The following is a 19,942-nucleotide window of genomic DNA, read 5'->3' as shown; positions in this document are numbered from 1 at the left end:
GCCAAACAATCCGGTCAGCCAACGATGACGGCGATGAAACATGCTCAGATATAATCTGGCACACTTCTTGGGAAGACAATGTTTCGAATATACCGTCGGATGCTATCACCAAATAGTTACTTCCTGAGGCGAAAGGTCTCCAGCCCGTGATTTCGGGGTCGGCTGTTACACCGTACCTGGAAATTGTGCTGAACAGAGTAAGACAGTTTCCGGAAGGGTTGCCGGAAAAATAAACTCATCTACCTTTTCAGGTAAACGTCGCCTATAGCTCTGGAGACGGCCAAGACACCGTTGGTTCGAGGCACGTCCCAATCGCTAACAAAGCCACCCGCTGCTTCGATTCTGGCCTTCTCATCCTCTCTATCGGGATGATGATCTCTTGTCAGCTCCTCGGCATGAAGTTGTGTCGAAGAACTGCCTACACAATAAGCAGTGCAGGTTCAGGAAAGATATCGCCCGAGGCTGTTAACCGTTTGCATTGTATACAACAGAGAAATTTGAACCTTCAGGGCGATCGAGAACATTCTGAGAGCAGAGAAGTGCCTTTGAATCACCAACATTGGCAACAAGAAACTGAGTATCGGTAAAAAGAAGAACAGTGCCAGTAGACCCGGTGATGCAACCGTTTTCCAGAGCTTCCTGAGATGGAAACGAGCAATGGACTTGAACAGGGCCGGCAATCCGTGTCATTACATAATAGAATGGTGAGCAGATAAACGAACATTTGAAAACTCAGTATCTATGTCATTGATTGTCCTCAACAATGCTTTTTCTAATATCTTATGAAGCGAATCGCGATCGATTGTAGGTGCCGTGATCTGAGAACTGCAGTCATGTTAAGATACAATCAGCATTCAAATACAAGAAGCTTGGATTTTAGATCGAAAACGAATATCAGCTCCAAACCTTTCGACTGTACGCAAAACATGATTCGTTTTCGCGCTCATAAGCACGTGTTTGTATGCTGTCAGCACAGCATGTATGAAATAATAATCAAGAAGCTTTGTCGATGCTAGCTCGCTGGCTTCGTCGCCTCCATGGCCATCAAATATTGCGGCAATGCCAACAGTAATCTCCCTTGTCCCATCTTCAACTGCAATCAAGAACCAAAGGAGCCTAAGAAAATTTGATTTCCAGTAAGGCTCCAAAGAGAACAGATTAAACACGAAGATATCATCAGTAGATCTATCAAATTCAAAATGATCGATTACCACAAAGTGGCAATTTCAACTCCAGATTGCAGGCAATGCGATCTTCTTGATACTCTCTACGGCCTTTATGCGTTGCGAACTGGCAGTTGCGCGTCGAGTTTTTTAAGGAATTGGCGTCGAAAATCGAATGAGGACACTCCAGTGAGGTGAAAACAGCACGAGCTCCACCTTCTTCATATGCCATCATACAGGCCACTGAAACTCCATGAACAGCAGAAGGTATGGTACATAAAGCTCCGATGAATACTACAATTGCCAGACCTTTCATCATTCAGTTTATAAATTGTTCTAAGCTCCTGGAAGATTAAGACAGGAAAGTTGTGAAGCAGACGCCATAATCCTGGAGCAGACAATTCATCGAACACCTAGCGGGCAACACAACATCAGCAGAAATTTACGTTGAATTGCTTCGAGAAATCGCAGAATCAGAACTGCGAATGTATGCTAAGTCAGAATCAGAAATTAGACGTGCAATTATGGAAACGAGCATCGAGCATCTTGAAATCTTCACGAAAACGAGATTGCGTAAACGATCATCGCGACAGGAGTGCATGTGTGCTCGTGATCGAGGTAAAAAACAAAAAGTATTAATCAGATTCGAACCTCGAGAGCTCCGATGCTGATCGATTCTTTCGCAGGTAAACAGAATAGATCAGATCAATCTCCTGATTCGACAAAAATTCTTCGAAAGATCTTCAATGGTAAGATTGCTTGCTTCCCTTCGCGTGTTCAAATTCATAAAATAACGATGGAAAATCCTTCTCCCTCCAAATTTAACAACCTTATCGACCTACAATTCTGCTCGTGGATCTAATTTAACAAGCAAATCTCGATACATGAATTGTACATGTCGATCGATCGACACTTATCCAATAGAAGTTCTGAAATTGAAATTCAGGAAAAACACCACATTATATTGAACAGGAGGAATTCTACGATACAAAAAATCAGGTAAAAATGGAGAGAGTAAAAAGTGAGGGAGGGGTTATGATGATACAAAGATCGGTGAAAAACATGGAGATGAACATCTATCAAAGCTATTTCCTTGCTTTCATTTTTTTTCCTTGTATAAATTCATTCACCATAATTTACTACTACTCTCCATCTTTCTTCAAGGTTCGTGGCTGTTGACACGGCTATGAAGCTCCAACATCTCCTGGTGATTCGGGTCGACCGAGAGGGCAGCGCGGCAATCCCGCAGAGCTCCCATGACATCGCCAATGTGCTCATGGAAAGCAGCTCTGAGGTGAAGAAGATGAAGGTCTGCCTTGAACGCAATCGCCCTCGACAGCTCGGCGATCGCTTCTTTCTCCTTGTGGTTATCCATCAGAACTGCGCATAAAAAGTGTCGAATGCTAAAATCGATTAGATATCAGGAAACGTGTAGCGATCCTTTCGAAGGAGCAGAGATGACGAACACGAACCTGCTGCTCGGTATCGATACGGATAGACTCTGAGAGGATCCAGGCGAGTCACCATTTCGAGATCAGCTTTAGTAAGTTCGCGATCACAGTACTCAGATCGCTTTTCGTAAGCAGAAGCATTGTTTCTTGCCTTCTCGATCAGTTTCGTCATCTCTGCATACGCTGCATTTTTATCGTTCTTGAGGAAGTGTACGCGAGCCAGCCCCTGGTGGGCACGGGTGTGCCTGATTTTGAGGGCGTTTATGTAGCAGTCAGCCGCAGCATCAAGCTTACCACAGTCAACGTACACGCTTCCAAGATTGTTAAGAGCCTAGCAAGAATGGAAATATTAAGATCATCGACAAAAAGCCCGTCATATAGAATTTCAGAGAAATGTACCTGGCCTTTGCGGAGCCGGTCGGAAGGACATTTGAGAGCTTCTTCGAGAAGGGACACAACAGTTGACGAACAAGATGGATCTTGACTCGAATCAGCTAAAGCATAGGCTTTCAAGAAAAAAGCTTCAAAGGATCTCTGGATATTGATAGACTCCTCGGCTTTTTGTAGCCCTTCTTCGCAATGGCCGGTATCGTACAAGATCCATCCCTCGTAAACTAATCTTTCGGGCTCAGTCGACGCGTGCTGCCGAGCTAGCTTCGAACTCCTCATGGCCGCTTCAGGGCAACCGAGCCTGTTTGCAGATCGAACGGCATTACAATTATAGCGAGCATCCAAAGATAATATCGTAAGGCTTACCTGAGGAGAAGTAACGACTGTCGGAAGTACAGAACTCCTTTAGGCGCATCGGACTCGAGCATCTGATAAATAACGGAGAGCGATCCGATATCATCAACCGAGGACCATCGATCGTAAAGCTGCAGCCAACAGTCAGCCGTTGTCCAATTCTCGACATGTTCCCGTACAAGGGTGCGGAGATTGGAAGCCGCGACTCGCCCATCGAACATTCTGTAATCGGGGGAAAGCGTTAGAATCGCCTGAACATCACAAATAGCGGATTGGAAGTCTTGGAGAGCGAGATAGAAGCAAAAGCGGAGCTCCAAGCACTCCAACGCCAGCTTAAATCCAAGAACGTGGTTGATTTCCGCAAGGGCCGATTGAACATCCTGCTTTCTCATCAACGACGCAGCTCGATACATGTAGGGGTACGTCAACGTCGGGTCCAGCTCCGTCGCTTTCTCAAGATCCGCCCATTTATTGTCGCCGTCGCAGTACAATGACCTCTCTTGATACATCCATCCGAGCGGAGTATGAGAGGATATTACACGGTCGATCTTGTCGTACGACTCGTCTTTATTCCCCTTGACGAAACTCACTCGGGATAGGCCGACGACCGAATAAATATGCCCTTCGTTGAAAGCAACCTCGAACATCTTCGCTGATTCGTCGTATTCTTTCCTTAACAACCTAATGCATCCCAACTGATGGAAAGCAACGATCTTTTGTTGGCTGTTATCGACACAATCGACCAACTGCTTCAAGAACATAACTGTTCTGTCGGAGGAAGGATCGGAGTCCATGGAGACCTCGACCAAAAAGGAGTATAGAGAATACCCGGAAGGCCCGACCATTAATGCCCTCTGCTTACTATCCAAATTGCCCAAAAGTTCGACAACCTTCTTGTCGTTTAGCGAATCGGGTAGCGCACGAAGAAAAACTTGCAGACAAGAAACAGCCAGAATCGGACAATCCATCTCGAGCGCAAAATCCATGAGCTCGACAGCATCTTGTACGGTAGCGACCAACAAAGCAAGTTCCTTGTCGCAAGCGTTCTTCAACCTCTCGCAGCAAAATCGGTTGGCAAAAACCAAAATCTCCAACAAGAGAGTCGGCGACGCTTTACTCAAGCTTCCCGTGACGCTGAAGTCGCTGACGGCCCTCATTCCCGAAGGGGAAATATCGTTCTTCGAAAATTCGATATTGTCGCTGACGGATTCGGTGAAAGAGCCGTTAAGCATGGCATGGAACGGCGCAGAAAGCCTGGCCATCCTTTTCCGGTCGCACAATATTTTCTCGTCTCCGATTTCGAACGAAACAGTATGCTGAAAAAGAGAGTCGTTCGTCAGCACACTCAAAAAAGATGAGCTCGGAGTTTCTTCCATATGAAACTCGGCGGCGACGTCTATAGGCCCGAACTCCTTAGCACATTTACCACAGGACGACAGCAAATCGGAGATGATCTCCCCGCCTTGCTTCTCGTATTTCAACCACGTCCCGAAAACAAGTTTCTCGTACACATTGCTCGCCTTCATCCACGCGAAACGGAGGCTCCGCCGCATCAATTTCGTCTCGCCGAGCCCCTTGAACACCTGATACTGCAACAAGTAAAGACTCGACCTCGCGGTCGCAGGGCATGACTCGAGCTCCTCGTGAATTTGCCCCAAAACTTCGACGTAATCAACAGGCTTATAGAACGGATGAATTCGAGGCTCGGGAACCTTGATGAGAGATTCTCTACACAATTCGGAAAAAAAAAAAATTCAGATCATCACTACAACAAAACTAACATCAAATCAAGAATTAGAGCAGCAAAAATTTGATCACAAGGTATATATTGGACAAAAAGTTCAGATCATCACTACAAAACTAATATCAAAATTCAAATCAACATTCAGAAGAGCAAACTTTCGATCATAAGGAACATATTAGGCAAAAAATTTAGATCATCACTACCAAAACTAACATCAAATCAGTAATCAGAACAGCAAACTTTCGATCATAAGAAGCATATTAGACAAAAATTCAGATCATCACTGCAAAACTAGCATCAAATCAACAGACAGGACTGTAAACAGTCGATCATAAGGAGCATACATTGACGACGACGAAGAAGACGACGACTGCGTCGGCAACGGCCATGGCTTCGTAAGCTTCCCCCTCTCAACTTGCAGCCATGACTGCGGATTGAATGCATTCAGCTGTGGCTCTTTACAAGGATCCGACTGAAAAAGTGTCCTCATCGAAGCGAACAGAAGAGGAAATTCCGAGCTATCAACAATAGCAACTTTGCGATGAACAAAAATGTAAGAACCCTAACCCTAACCTAGCTATACAATTTTTTTTTTTTCAATTGAATTCCTCAGCATCAAAATTAGGGATTCATTCCTATTAGATTCGAAACCGAAACCCTCGATTTGCACCAATAAATAGAAATCTGAGAAACAACTGCTACAAATTGCATAAGATCTCTACAGAGAGAGAGAGAGGGGGGAAGAGATTTAACCAAAACCACAGACGTCTAACAAATCTAAGAAAGAAAAAATTAATAACGATAACAGAAACATCCAACCAACAAACACACCAAATGGGGAAGTAACTAAACCAAAATCAACACCAAATCCACTTGCCCCTTCGGCTCGAATTCACAGACCAGAAATCGGAAACCGAGAATCGGGAGACGCGCGAGCGCCGTGTGGATCAAACCGATGGATTTGGAAGTGGAATGGAACTCAAATCCATAAACTCAAATTCCTCTGCTTTTCTTTCGATTTTGGAAAAAAGAAAAGTTTCCTTTTTTCCTTTTTTTTTTTTTCTGTCTCTCGATTAATCTTGTTTTTTGGGTTTAAAATTTTCGATTTATTGTTTAAATATCCGTTGGAAGACAGAAAGGCTGCAGCGAGACACTGCTGTATTTTTACAGTACGAAAATTAGGGGAAGGATTTATTAATTAATTAATTAATTATATCAATCAAAATCCATGAATAATGGAGATGACTGATGAGTGGGTGGGACGACGTCGTTTCGAAAGATGCCTTATACGACGTCGTTGCGAATTATTTGGATTGGGTCCCTTCACATTTAGAAAATTTTCCGTGTCACATAATAATAATGGCTCACAAAATCTGTCTTCCGAATCTCTGCATTGGCTAATTTGGATCTTTCAATTAATAATTTCGGTTATTGGATATATTTTGGTTTTTTTTTTTTTTTTTTCTTTTTTTTTTTAAATAATAATTATATAGTTGAATAAATTTTGGCTCTTTTTAAATACTCCTAAACACTAAGATATGTTATGTGGTCCCGTAAAAGATGGCTTGTTATAACTTGTTGGTGTATTTATTTTGTGAGATAAAATTGAATGAGTATTTTTTTTTTTTTTTATGTAAAATATGAAAAATTGTGTATAAATTTTAAAAAATAATACATATGTATGATATATAAATAATTTTGGAGGAATCGTATCGACATTTTTTGTTAAAAGAAACACACCCATCATTCCTAAATATATATATATATATATCAATTACATGAAATTAGTTCTTATTATATCACATAAAAATAGATACCCCTTACTCGTTATAAGGTATGTATTTATTTTTTTATATAAATATTAAAATTAAGGGGAAAAAATTAATTTTGCTTCAGCTTCATATAAAAAAATTCATCAATTTTAATTTTATTATAAATAATTTTAATCAATTTCTATCACACTGTTAAAAAAATTAATAAAAATAGTTGACACGTTGAATTAAACAAAAAAAAATCAATTTTGGTTACACTATAAGCTGTTTGAATCAATTTTGTTCCATTATAAATAAGTTTAATTAATTTTGTTCACACTATTATAAATTCCATTTTTTAAAAAATATAACAAAAAAATAAAATTTAAGTGTAGAATTAAACATGATAGTGTATAATTGTACAGTTAAATATTATAACCGTGTAGTTTTCAGGTCAGCTGCCACTTCAAATCCGTTGTGTCCACGTCAGTAATTTCTGTTAATTTGTTAACGGTATGACCAAAATTGATTGAAATTGTTTATAATTGAACAAAATTAATTCAAGGTTAATATTGATGAGTTTTTTATATTACGATCAAAATTGATAAATTTTAGTTACATTAAGATGATAATTATTTTTTTCCCTACAATTTAAATAGTAGTTTATTGTATTTAATTATGTAAATGGCTTTATGCCTTTATTTATTATTTTTATGTAAAATAATGTAATAATATGAATGTAAATAAGTGTAAAGGTAATGATATATGCAATCGGTGATATGATCACATTTATTAAAAAATTGAAATATACATTTTGTGTTTGGATAGACAAAATAACAAAGGGTACGGTTATTTTTATGAGTTTTGGAAAAATTTTGGTTTTAAAATTGATATTAAAATAATGTATGATGAAATGTTCTGTGAGATAAAAAAAATATATAATTTTTTTTAAAATTTCAGAATCCAAATAGTAATAACATGAGGTTTTGGACAAAAGTATAGGTGAGCAAAATATCCGAAATTCGAAAATTCGATCCAAACCAAACCGAAATTTAAAATTTGGTTCAGATTTTTCGAATTTTCGAATTGGTTCGGATTGAATTTTTGACAAATTTCGAATTTTCGGATCGGACCGGATCGGTATACTTAAAATCCGAACCAATCCGAAATCTGAAATATAATATTTTAATATATGTTTTTTATTATATATATTTAATATTTTTTTAGAAAATATTATATTTAATATAAAAAAAACTCAAAATTATTAATTATATTTTAATATATTTACTTTTATATATTATATAAATTTAATATTATAAAATAATAATAAAATATAAAAGAAATTTACAAATTTAAAATATTTAGAATTTCGGATTTTTCGGTTTGGTTCAAATTTTTTAGTTCGAATTTTGATTATTTCAGTTCGATTCGGATTGATTTTTTCAAAAATTTTGAATTTTCGAATCAGTTCAGATTTGGCAAAATCTGAACTGAAAATCGGAATGGTCACCATAGACAAAAGAAACAAACCCAAAGTATTTACACTTTATCTTATAGCAAGAACTATGGAGCACCGGAGTACTAAATTATGTGTTTTTTTTTTTTTAGGGTTTTAAAATTTGAATTTGAATTTTAAATAGTTATTTAATATAATATAAATAAATATTAATTTGATATTTTAAATATAAAATTATTATTATTATTATTATTATTATTATTATTATTATTTGTGTAATATTATAAAAATAATATATATTTGATTTGCTATTATTATTATTTTTTTCAATGAATAAAAATCAAAACTCCCCAAAACAACATCCTTATTATTTCAAGTATGTTATTGAGTTTTGACTTTTGGGCTCGGTTTTTACATATAAAAATATTTTTTGAAGTTTTGTGACTATTTATCAATAGTATTTGAAAAATTAAATCAAATATTTTTTTTAAAAATAAAACATCACATAATATTGACTGCTTTTAAGTTTTGAAATTCATAAACCTTTATCTAAATATAACTTTGCTTCTTTTTTTTTTCACCAATTTTATTTTTTTTTGAGTATATATATCTATTGAAGTATATTATTATTATTATTAAGCTCCGATTTAATTTTCATAATATAATAATTTTAATGTTTAAGAAAAATAAATATTCTTTAAGGTATATATATATATTACGAATGGGCTATATCAGCACTTGTCAGAGAAGCCCGGCCCAAGTAATCAGCCCAATGGGCTTATTAATATAATTGGGCCAAATTAGGCCTGTCCAAGTAATATCATGAACCCACTTCCACTTTAAAAACTTGTAATAAAATTAAGTGTGAAAATTTAAATTATTTTATTATAAGTTAAAATTTTAAATAATAATAATAATAATAATAAATGAATATATAAAAATCAATGTGCAAGTTGCAGATGACAGACAAGACAGTGGAAAGTTCTGGAAGAAACGTAGCAAGTTGCACGTAGTTTTTTAATTATAAAAATTGGAGGGCAGAATGGTCCACAAAATTTGTGCAGAATTTCAAGACAAATATCTTTAATACATTTCGTCCACGTATGATTTGTACTTATTTGTTTATACACCCGTATCTATATATAAAATGGAATTTGTCCTTCAATATTCATTAATTAATTAAATATTTTAGATTCGACCCATGTCTTTATACCACATTATTATTTGGACCAAAAAAACAAAAACAAACAAATCGTAAGCAAATAAATAAAGACATGTTTACTTTCGATTTTATTTTATTTTATATTTTTATTTCAGCACAATTTTGTTTTTACTCATTTCGAGAAACTTCCCATGAAATCATTTATTCTAAAAGTAATTTACATGAAACACGGTTTAATTACACATTGTTGATACGAGTAATTATTTAATTTATTTAAATTTTATATATTTTTTTTAACACTGATGTATCATATCATCCCTAACTTATCTTTATGGATTTCGGAGGTATCACATTATTATTTATTAAAATAAAATTATACTTCCTCCGTCCCGGATAATTTGACTAGACACGAGAATTTATGAAGGGTATAATTAATAAATAATTTTAAATATATTAGTGAAAATAATTATCGTATAATAATAATAATTATAAATTAAGATAAAGATAATTGATTAGTATAATTAAAATTTAAAAAATTAAAAATTAAATTTTTTAAAAATAAAATTAAAATGTATAATTATTTTCCAAAAAAGAAAAGTGACAAAATAAGTGGGACGGATGAAAATAAAAATATGGACATGAGAAGTGAAACAAAGAGAGTAATAAACTTTTGCCTAGGCAAAAATTTTACATAGGTTTAGTAAACAAAACCAAAGAAGAACTAATATAATTATTAGAATAAAATAGTATTTTTTATTTTTGTTAAATTATAGTATAAAATATTACTCGTCCAATTTTTATTGTCTTAAAGTATATTTGCAAGAGTTTTTAGGTGATTGTCTTTTTGTTAACTTGCCTTTAATTATATGGTAGAGATTAAAAGTAATAAATGAATGAAGAGTAAAAATGTAAATTTCATAATTAAAAAAAAAACAATAGTTATTGGACATCCAAAATAGGAAAGCAAGACATTAATTTATGGACATATGAAGTATTTATTTAGTTATGATTTGAAATTAATTTGAAATGAAATATTAATTTTAATTTCTGTTTAAACAATATTTTAATTTTTTTTATAAAAATAATATAATATTTTCATTGTAAACAATATTAAATAAATAGTGTTAATTTTAATTTAAATAATAAAAGAACAAACTCATATAAATCCGAATTCAAATAAAATATTCAACCTCAAATACAAAACCAAACAAATCAAGATATAAATTAAACCCCGCCACCTCCCCAAAAAAACACGTGAACATGTTACAATTTTTATTTATTTATTTATGTATTTATTTATTTATTTTTCTTACATAGATACGGAGCATTATTTTCCATGTAAAGAAATTAGTTATATAGAGCAAAAATATTTATGTTGATGTAATGATTGCTGTTGCCCAATAATGACATGGGGGCCAAAATCGACCAATCAGAGCGCTGGAAATCTCCCGACACGAACCTAAGCCACCATTTCCCCGGCGCGTGGGGACCACGCGGCTCCCACCAAAAGATCCCTTCTTCCCCTTCTACCCTTTCGTCCAGAACCTTCCTCAGAGAAATTTTTAGTGTATAAAAAATTAATAGAAGGTGCCACCAAAGAGTCTAGAACATTCCAGGCTAAATATCCACCAGCACATGACTATTATTTTTTGATATTATTTTCATTTTTAAATTCAAATTTAATAAATAAATAAAATAAAATATTAATAATGAGTTGTTCTTATTTAGCTAGCTTCCCCTTTGTCGTTCAGTTTCTCTTCTTCACTCACACCTGTCTGCTACTTTCTTCTGCGTGTCTCTCTTTCGACCATATTCAGCAACTAATTTGTCGACGCCAAACAATAATTCTTTCCCAAAGGAGAAACCCTGGAGGAATCGAATTTCTGTTTCGTCGATTTTAAGATTATCATTACAAAAAGGGGGGTGGAGTTCAATTCGTTCTTCGATTAATTTCTTTCGGTTTTGCCCTAGTTCACCTCTTGATTTCATGCACATTTCCTCTTTTCCTTTGTCCGAATTCGAACCGCCGGTGTCTGATTAGGGTTCTGAATCTGTTGTTAATTGCAGAGGCGACGGCGGCGGCGACGGCGACGGCGACGGCGACGGCGGTTGATTGGTTGATGGTTGATTATGGATTCCACGAGGTTTCCGGTTAAGGAGGAGTATCCTGGCGGTGCCGCCGCCGCCGACGGCGGCGGCGGCGGCGGAGCTCCGTCATCGTCGGGGAGTTTTTGGTGGCGGGAATCGAGTGCGGCGGAGCAATTGGCGCCGCGGCCGATGGAAGGGCTGCACGACGCCGGTCCTCCGCCGTTTCTGACGAAGACGTTCGATATGGTCGACGATGTCGGTACAGACGGCGTCGTTTCGTGGAGCCGAGGTGGTCAGAGCTTCGTCGTTTGGGATCCCCACGCCTTCTCCACCACTGTTCTTCCCAGATACTTCAAGCACAACAACTTCTCCAGCTTCGTCCGACAGCTCAATACTTACGTAAGTATCCCCAAATCTATCCATCTTCAATTTCTCTTAACCTAAAAATTCAATTCCTCTGTCCAGACATCCTCAGATCGATTCGAATTTTGAAGAATTTGAATGATTGATTGAGATTTGAGATTAGAGATTAGAGATTAGCGTTAGTCATTTTCCCCTAAATCTCAATTCCGACAGCCATTGATGGATTCTTGTCTTAACCTAGTCTGAATTGAGGACATAATCGAACTATAAATGTTATTACATGGTACTAGTGATCGAATGAATGAATGATAAATTTAGTCCCTTTTTTTACATACTCTGTTGTTCTTGTTCCCTTCCTAAAGGTCTGTCAAAATCAAGAATCTTCAAGAAGTTCTTCTACAAAGATGATGATTGATGAATTCCTGAAGCCCTTTGATCAATATAGAGGTAGCATTTTATTACAACCCACGAATCTCCTACTCAAACATCTCGAGTTTTTCCCAATTTGCAGGGCTTTAGAAAGATCGATCCCGACCAATGGGAATTCGCCAACGAGGCATTCCTCCGCGGCCACAAGCATCTCCTCCGCAACATCCGCCGCCGCAAGGCCCCCCACCCCCCGCCAATTCCGGCTCCCTCCTCCTCCTCCGCCACCGCCCCCTGCGTCGAGCTTGGCCGCTTCGGCCTTGATGCGGAAATCGATCGCCTCCAGCGCGACAAACATGTCCTAATGATGGAGCTCGTCAAGCTCCGGCAACAGCAGCAGCACACCCGGGACTACCTCCGAAGAATGGAGCTCCGGATTCAGGGCACCGAGCGCAGACAACAACAAATGATGAACTTTCTCGCAAGAGCGATGAAGAATCCCGACTTCATCCATCAATTAGTACAACAAAAGGAGAAGCGCAAGGGCATCATCGACGACGCCGCCACCAAAAAACGGCCCCGACCGATCGAGTCCGGACAATCGAGCCGAATTCCCGAAAACTCGTCGATCAAAATCGAGCCCCTCGAATACAGGGGATCTTTCCAAGTCTCCGAGCTCGAAGCCCTCGCATTGGAAATGCAGGGTTTCGGGCGCGGCCGCCGCCAAATCGACAGCGCCGACGACGATGACGAAGAAATCGAGCAATTGGGGAGTTATGACAAGGAACTTGATGAGGGATTTTGGCAAGAATTGCTTAACGAAGGATTACATGGTAAGGATGTTCGAAATCAAGAAAATGATGATCATAGTGAGGAAGAAAACGTTGATGTTTTGGCTGATAGGTTTGGGTATTTGGGATCAAGTCCTAAGTAAGTAAAAATAGCAATAATTTCAGATTTGTAGATGTGTCTTAATGACAAAATCTTGCCTTTTTTAGACACCTGCAAGAGATTTTCTTGCCACTTTGGTCATCATATTTGTCTTAGGTTTCTTCTATTGGGATTTATTTGTTCATTTCTTTCTTCTCGAAAACTAACTCTTGAGATTTTTATTTTTATTTTTTATTTTATTTTATGAAAGATTTGTTTTTTGCTCGATCCATTTTGCTGTGTAGGACAAAGGTGTCCTTACTTGTTAATTGTTTATTTATATGTTAAAAAAATATGTGTGCTGTACGAATCTGATTGGTTGGGTGACAGTGAAATTTTTTAGCAAGTGGGAATCTTTGAGCTGCGTGGCTGTTGACATTTTAGCATTAGATAATTTATTTTATTTTAATTCTTATACTATGTCCACGTTGCTGTTTTTGTCTTACATATTCGGTCATTTTATTAAAAATATTACACATTTTAATTTTATTTTTAATTTTTTAATTTTTTTTTGAAATTTTAATTAAACTAATTAATTATTTTAATCTTAATTTATAATTATTTATATTATAGAATAATTATTTTTACTAATATATTCTTAATTATTTATTAATTATTCATAAAATACCGAGTAATATTAATTTAAGTGCTTAAAAAAAAAAAAAAAAAAACTGTACAATTGCCATTTAATTCAATTTTTAATAGATTGTACTGTCTTTCGTAAAAGACCTGTCCTTTTATGAAAATTTTTGCTGGCCACGTGTCACGTGTCTCGTCAGACATGTTCAATTAATTAAAATTGAAGTTGGGCCGAGCTTAAATGGGCCTATGAGATAGGCCCGATATGTTAGCTCAATAAAGTTTAGTGAACATTTGAAGGTGGGCCCGGCCCAACTAAGAATAATTTTGTAATTGATAATTGAAACATCTCAGTGCTTTATGCCCAAACTTCCGAACCCTAACACCCTGATTTGCGTGGATTTACAGTTGGGGGAGATTGAGCTAGTGGTTAATGGCGATACGGTAAATCGGGAGGGGACTGCAGTCTGCAACAGCAGGAAGAAGCGTAAATGCTATAGATGTGTTTTGTGGATTTATTTATGTGCGTGTAGATGTGTTTGTATATATATATATGTATATGTATAGGAGCAATATCATCTCTTACTGTATGAATTGAGCAATTTTATTGGCTGTTGACTGATTTTTGGTCATCCGTGTTGATGTGTTTGTATGTATATGTAGATATATACATGTAGTATCGAAGCAATCATCATCTCCTACAATTTGAATTGAGTAATTTCTTGTTGATTGATGCGTATAGATGTGTTTGTATGTATAGAAGTTGTATTTGTGTATATGAATGAGAATCCATTATCATCTATTACTGTATGAATTGAGTGATTTCGTTTCTTGTTGACTGATTTCTGTCGTCTTCTGCTCCATTTTAATTCTATCTGTTGTTTCTCATCGTGCATAGAGAGAATCTATCAGTGCTTCGCCAAATGTGGGATGGAGGACCACTCTATCTTCCTACTCACTGCAATGTAGCTTTTGTAGAGTAGTCCTTCGTGTTTTTCATTTTAATGATTTGTGATATGTGTAGTTTTATTTATTTATTTATTTTTGATCATGTGTAGTAGTTGGTCATTCTGTGTAGGCATACATAAATACATACTCATGTTCCCAATGTGCTTCTTTAACAGATTTGAAAAGGGCTCAGAGATTGATTGACAATGACCACTCTTTCCACAAACTTGCTCAGTGTTTTTTGATAATTTCTGGTTTTTTTTATTCTGCTATTTGTTGCTTAGTTTGTACTATGACTTGGGGAGCATCACTTCATCAAGTCATTTCTTGTCTGTCCATTGATGGTTTTTTCATCAGGAACAGAAATATAGTGTGTGGAAGGATGAAGGCAATAAATAGACTTGTTGAACCTTATCAGATTGATTGAGTCATATGTATAGTCAATTAAATAATTATCTGACAGAGTTTCATCAAATTAGTCTACACCATGAACAACAAAATCTTGATTCTCAAATGAGAGGAAAGAAAGAAAGGTAACTAGCAAGTAACAGCACAATAAAGCTTAAACCCAATAATTAACAAAGTCCCTTAATCAAATTTCTTCTCCACACAAGAACTGTAATTGCAATTTTTGTTTATAACTTAAAAATCCAGTCTTACCTTGTCTTGTCTATTTCTCTGTGATGTTTAGTAGTAGGTGAAGCACTGAGCACTCTAAACATATAGAGAGACAGGCCTAGCTGTTAGCATCAATTAATTATTACCTACTTAGCTGTTAAAAATTTGGCTTTTAGCAGTAGTGTATTTCCTTTCATATGTTTCTTTCATTCACTGATGTAGCAGAGATGGGATAATCAAACCCTTCATTAATTCATTCATTATTGATGTCTCCTCTCAACACTACCCTTAACTTTTTTTGTATTGTAGAGTTGGTCAAGTATGATTCCTTAATGTCTTCGTGCATGCTTCGTCTCTACTACATCATAAGTAATCCTCAATGGGGAATAAGTGAAGGTGCCAGGATGATCTATTTTGGGATTTTTTATATTATTTTTTTTCAGAGTTTGATTTTCAAGAATTGATTCAAAATAGATCATCTTGTTGCAGCCTCACTTCTTCCTCTTTTGAGGACACAAAGTAGCACACATAGTTCATTCTAGGCATGATTCTTTTTTTCTTCTCTTGTGAAGTTTATTAGATAAATGTATGCGTTGAAGTTTAGAGTCAATATACTCAGTAAGGCCTAGGCAAACTCCCAAAAAGCCAAACAATAAATTGTTATTTTCATATTACATGGGTGATTTGGTGGGGGTGTGTGAATAGGGTATATCTGATCTGAGGATTATTTTACATATCAATATATAGTAATGCCATCAATTATATATCATGACAGGATATATGCATCACACTTTAAAATCTTGTTGGCAAAGAACAATCCAAGTGCCAAGAGAATCTTTTGGGCAAAGGTGTGATTAACTAACTTTTTGGTTGGATTAGGGTTGATGAATAAAGAAATAGGGATGAATTTTGTTTGGACATGAGACAAGTGTCACTTGTGCAAAGCTAGGTCCACTTCACAACCACTCTAACCATGATTAACAATACTTAGTTATCAGTACTTTTAAATATTTTGTCAATCCAAATATATATATTTTTTTATTTTAAATTTATTATAGTTTCTGCTTTTTACCTTTATCAATAAATTATTGTCTTGTTATCAAATGGAAATGCAAGCACAATATGCATATTTTATATATAGTTTCTCATATGTTTATGCATCTAATTGGTAGCTGCCATGTGTTGAGCAATGGTTAGATACTTGATGTTTGTTTGTTTGTGTTTTGAAGTGCTTGGAGAGTATTTTTTAAAATAGTCAAAAGTTGGACTAGAAAAACTTTGGGAAAGTGTTTGATACATATATCTTTTAAATTAATATTATGTTTGGACAATAAATATGATAAAAATGTTTTGAGTGGACATAAGGAGTATTTGATTAATTGCAATGTGTTGAATAATGCAAAAATATAGAGTATTTGGTTGATGCATAGCATAGGTAAGAGCAAAAATTAGATAGGGATGGATATAGGAATAGGAGCATTACATTAGTAGCAGGCAGCTTTACAAATAAAAGAAAGATAAAGTAGTTATCCTCCTTGAACAGAGAGAAGATACTCTTCAATGGAAACTGCCAAAACACACACAGAGAGAGAAGATGCATGCTTCAATGGACAATGCTCATCGGTCATTGGTATGCATGAAATATATATATATATATATATACATATGAGATTTGATATGCAGGGTGTGGCGTGATGTGGTGCAGAATATATAATCAGAAATCAAAATCAAGCAAGCAGGTCAAACATGGGACATCTATCTGTTCTGTGCTACACTACACAAGAGACAGAGAGAGAGAGAAAGAGACAAGATTCAGTCCCAGACCAGACCAGACAGCTGCTGCATGTTTGTCTTCATTCTTTTTTAGAGGTACCTCTACTCCACTCAACTCAACTGTCTTTCATCAACCTTAGAATAGCTTTGTTTCTTTTGGGAATAAAATACTCCCTCCGTTTCTTTTATATAAGTATCATTTGCTTTTTTATGCATAGTTTAAGGGATATTAATATTATATATAATTTTTTTTATATACTTAATTTAAGGTATATTAATATTATATTGATATATAGTAGGAATAAAGTAAAAGTAACTAAAATAATCTTATTAGTATTGTGTGATATAAAAGTAATAATATTTGTGTAATATATTGTATATTGTAAGGATATTTGTAATGTTAGGTAGATAGTACAGTTACTAAAAAAAGAAAATGGATACTTTGTTATGGAACAGACCAAAATGGAAAAATGGATAGTTTGTTATGGGATGGAGGAAGTATTAAATACGAGACATTGATTTTAGACTAAATTGTACAAAATTCACATGTGGTTTCATGAAATTGCTTCAAATTCTTCGTACTTTTAAAATTGCGTCAAACTCCCTCGTTGTTTCATAAACCCTGCGTTTAATCCCCTCGGCGATCCTTATTTAACGATATTTGATTTAAATGCGCCCAAACTGCAAATAAATTTTAGAATCTCAATTTTTAAACTCCTGAATACAAATATATTTATTTTTTTTATATTTAGTCTAAAAAATAGTAAAATAAACTTTTAGAATCTCAGAAAAATATATATTTACTATTTTTTGAGGCTAAATATAAAAAAAATTAATATATTTGTAATTTTAGGGTTTAGAAATTTGAGATTATAAAATTTATCGCAGTTTAGGCGCATTTAAGTCAAATACCGTTAAATAAGGACCGTCGAGGGATCTAGACGCAGAGTTTATGAAACCACGAGAGAGTTTGATGCAATTTTAAAAGTATACGGAACTTGACGAAATTTTATGAAATTAGATTTTGAACAATTTAGCCTTGATTTTATAAAGGACAAAAGACTTTTTTGTTTGTCTTTTAAAATGTGTTTTAATTTAAATAAAAAAAATATATTTGTATAATAATTTGTTGACAATATAATTATTTATAATAACAAGACTGGAAAAGGGTAAAAGTAATAGGCAGTAGTAGTATTAGTTTTATTAAGCACTCCATCAGTTGTTGCTAGGAAACAAATGCACCTGCACTGCATTATTATTATTATTATTATTATTATAATTATTAGAAATTGTTTAACGGTATAGATCTCCTTACCTCCACCCACTCCCCATCTATGTATGTATCTGTCTATATATATCCACACACTTTCTCATCCAAGTTTCCACAGACCTCAAGTCTAAGAAGAATACCCATCCATCCATCCATCTATTGTTATGATTCATGTATATATATATATATATGTGTGTGTGTGTGTGTGCGTGAGAGAGAGTGTTGTGTGTAGAGTGAGAACGCGAGCACCACTTAGTAGTTGAAGCTGCCAGCATGATCTGATCTAATCTGAAAGTTCTAATTTGCTTGCTTTGCCTTCTAACAAGAAGAAGAAGAGGTAAGATGAGATGAAATTGGGATCAGATCATGCGGTAGTTTCAACCGTTAATGGGGTCGCAAACAGGGACGGAACTATACTAGGCTCTTGGAGGTCCTTAAGCTATATTTTTTATGATTTTTTTTAATATTAAAAATATTAATTTTTATGTAGTTTTATACAATTTGTCCTTTAAAATTATTTAAATTAATATATAATTCTGTAATTATTATTTATTTAAATTTATTAACTAAATATTAAATAAATTATAATATTTTGTCCTCCTAGAATTTAGATGATAATTTCGTCATTGGTGCAGATCAAAATGCTTTTGCTTTTAACAATATACTATAATCCCTTATTTCAATTTACAATATCAAAGCTGCCTGCTCTAGCCTGTTACCTATATATGTATATATGTATGTATGTATTAAATTGTGTTATGGATTGCCTTTTGGTTGGTGTTTTTTCTTTTTAAAGATATATATATATATATTATACTTCATCCGTTCAGTTATAAAATATATATATTTTTATTTTGGTACGTTCAATTATAAAGTAACTATTTCATTAAATATATATATATATATATTTTCACAATTATTTTACTTTATATCACATTATTACTTTTATACCAAAAATTAAAAAGACAAAAATATCGTCACATTACTTTTATTTCTCATTATAATTAAAATACTATTATTTTTAAATTTTGCGCCATATTGTTTGGATGAAAGGAGTATATTTTAATGTGATGTACGTTCAATATAGTGATTTGTATATAAAATAAATATTATAAACAGAATTTGAAAACATATTATTTAAATGTTGAGTGGATGATGATGATGATATATATATATATATATGGTTTTATCAGTGTTGTTACTATTGTCTTTGAAGTGTAAGAAAGGTAGGGTATGTTCGTGTTAAATGGTTTTCATTACTTCATTCTGCATTGTGTTGCAAAATACTTATGGATGCATTTCCAATCCAGCGTCAACCGACGCCAAGTTGCCCAAAAAATGGCGTTTTCTTTCTATTTATTTATATTTTTATTTTTCTAAATTTTTTAAAAAAATTATTGTAAATTATAAATATAAAAAGTGATTTAAAATAATAAAAAAAAATTGAATATTTGAAGAGTATTGGTAAAAATTAAAATTATGATTAAAGTTAAAATACAACAATTGCATATTTAAAATTATAACTATATAAATAGA

The 19,942-nt window shown here is 34.6% G+C and overlaps 3 protein-coding genes and 1 long non-coding RNA gene across 4 annotated transcripts; 2 read left to right on the top strand and 2 right to left on the bottom strand.

The window, feature by feature from the left end:
* Window positions 1-250: 250 nt before the first annotated feature.
* LOC127242937 (probable protein phosphatase 2C 51) lies at window positions 251-1,946 on the bottom strand. Its single transcript, XM_051262693.1, has 6 exons — window positions 1,815-1,946; window positions 1,212-1,576; window positions 907-1,093; window positions 723-825; window positions 504-639; window positions 251-414 (listed from the first exon to the last, which is right to left on the bottom strand). The coding sequence occupies exons 2-6, from the start codon at window positions 1,480-1,482 to the stop codon at window positions 383-385; spliced, it is 729 nt and encodes a 242-aa protein (XP_051118650.1). The 5' UTR covers window positions 1,483-1,576; window positions 1,815-1,946; the 3' UTR covers window positions 251-382.
* Window positions 1,947-2,098: 152 nt separating this feature from the next.
* Window positions 2,099-6,201, bottom strand: LOC127242932 (ETO1-like protein 1). The gene is made up of 5 exons (XM_051262684.1): window positions 5,447-6,201; window positions 3,371-5,086; window positions 3,014-3,305; window positions 2,636-2,945; window positions 2,099-2,543 (listed from the first exon to the last, which is right to left on the bottom strand). Exons 1-5 carry the CDS (start codon window positions 5,590-5,592, stop codon window positions 2,323-2,325), a joined length of 2,685 nt encoding a protein of 894 aa, XP_051118641.1. The 5' UTR covers window positions 5,593-6,201; the 3' UTR covers window positions 2,099-2,322.
* A 5,005-nt stretch (window positions 6,202-11,206) lies between these two features.
* Window positions 11,207-13,406, top strand: LOC127243055 (heat stress transcription factor A-7a-like). The gene is made up of 3 exons (XM_051262905.1): window positions 11,207-11,430; window positions 11,539-11,958; window positions 12,434-13,406. Exons 2-3 carry the CDS (start codon window positions 11,602-11,604, stop codon window positions 13,220-13,222), a joined length of 1,146 nt encoding a protein of 381 aa, XP_051118862.1. The 5' UTR covers window positions 11,207-11,430; window positions 11,539-11,601; the 3' UTR covers window positions 13,223-13,406.
* Window positions 13,407-13,904: 498 nt separating this feature from the next.
* On the top strand, window positions 13,905-17,355 carry LOC127242824 (uncharacterized). Its single transcript, XR_007836895.1, has 3 exons — window positions 13,905-16,211; window positions 16,907-16,993; window positions 17,069-17,355. It is a non-coding gene; the product is annotated as an uncharacterized LOC127242824 (long non-coding RNA).
* The last annotated feature ends 2,587 nt before the right edge of the window (window positions 17,356-19,942 follow it).

This window comes from Andrographis paniculata, unplaced genomic scaffold (genome assembly GCF_009805555.1).
Source record: "Andrographis paniculata isolate CXL003 unplaced genomic scaffold, ASM980555v1 Contig89END, whole genome shotgun sequence".
Lineage (NCBI taxonomy): Eukaryota > Viridiplantae > Streptophyta > Magnoliopsida > Lamiales > Acanthaceae > Andrographis > Andrographis paniculata.
The sequence above is the reverse complement of the archived record's forward strand: the minus strand, read 5'-3'. Positions and strand labels throughout refer to the sequence as shown.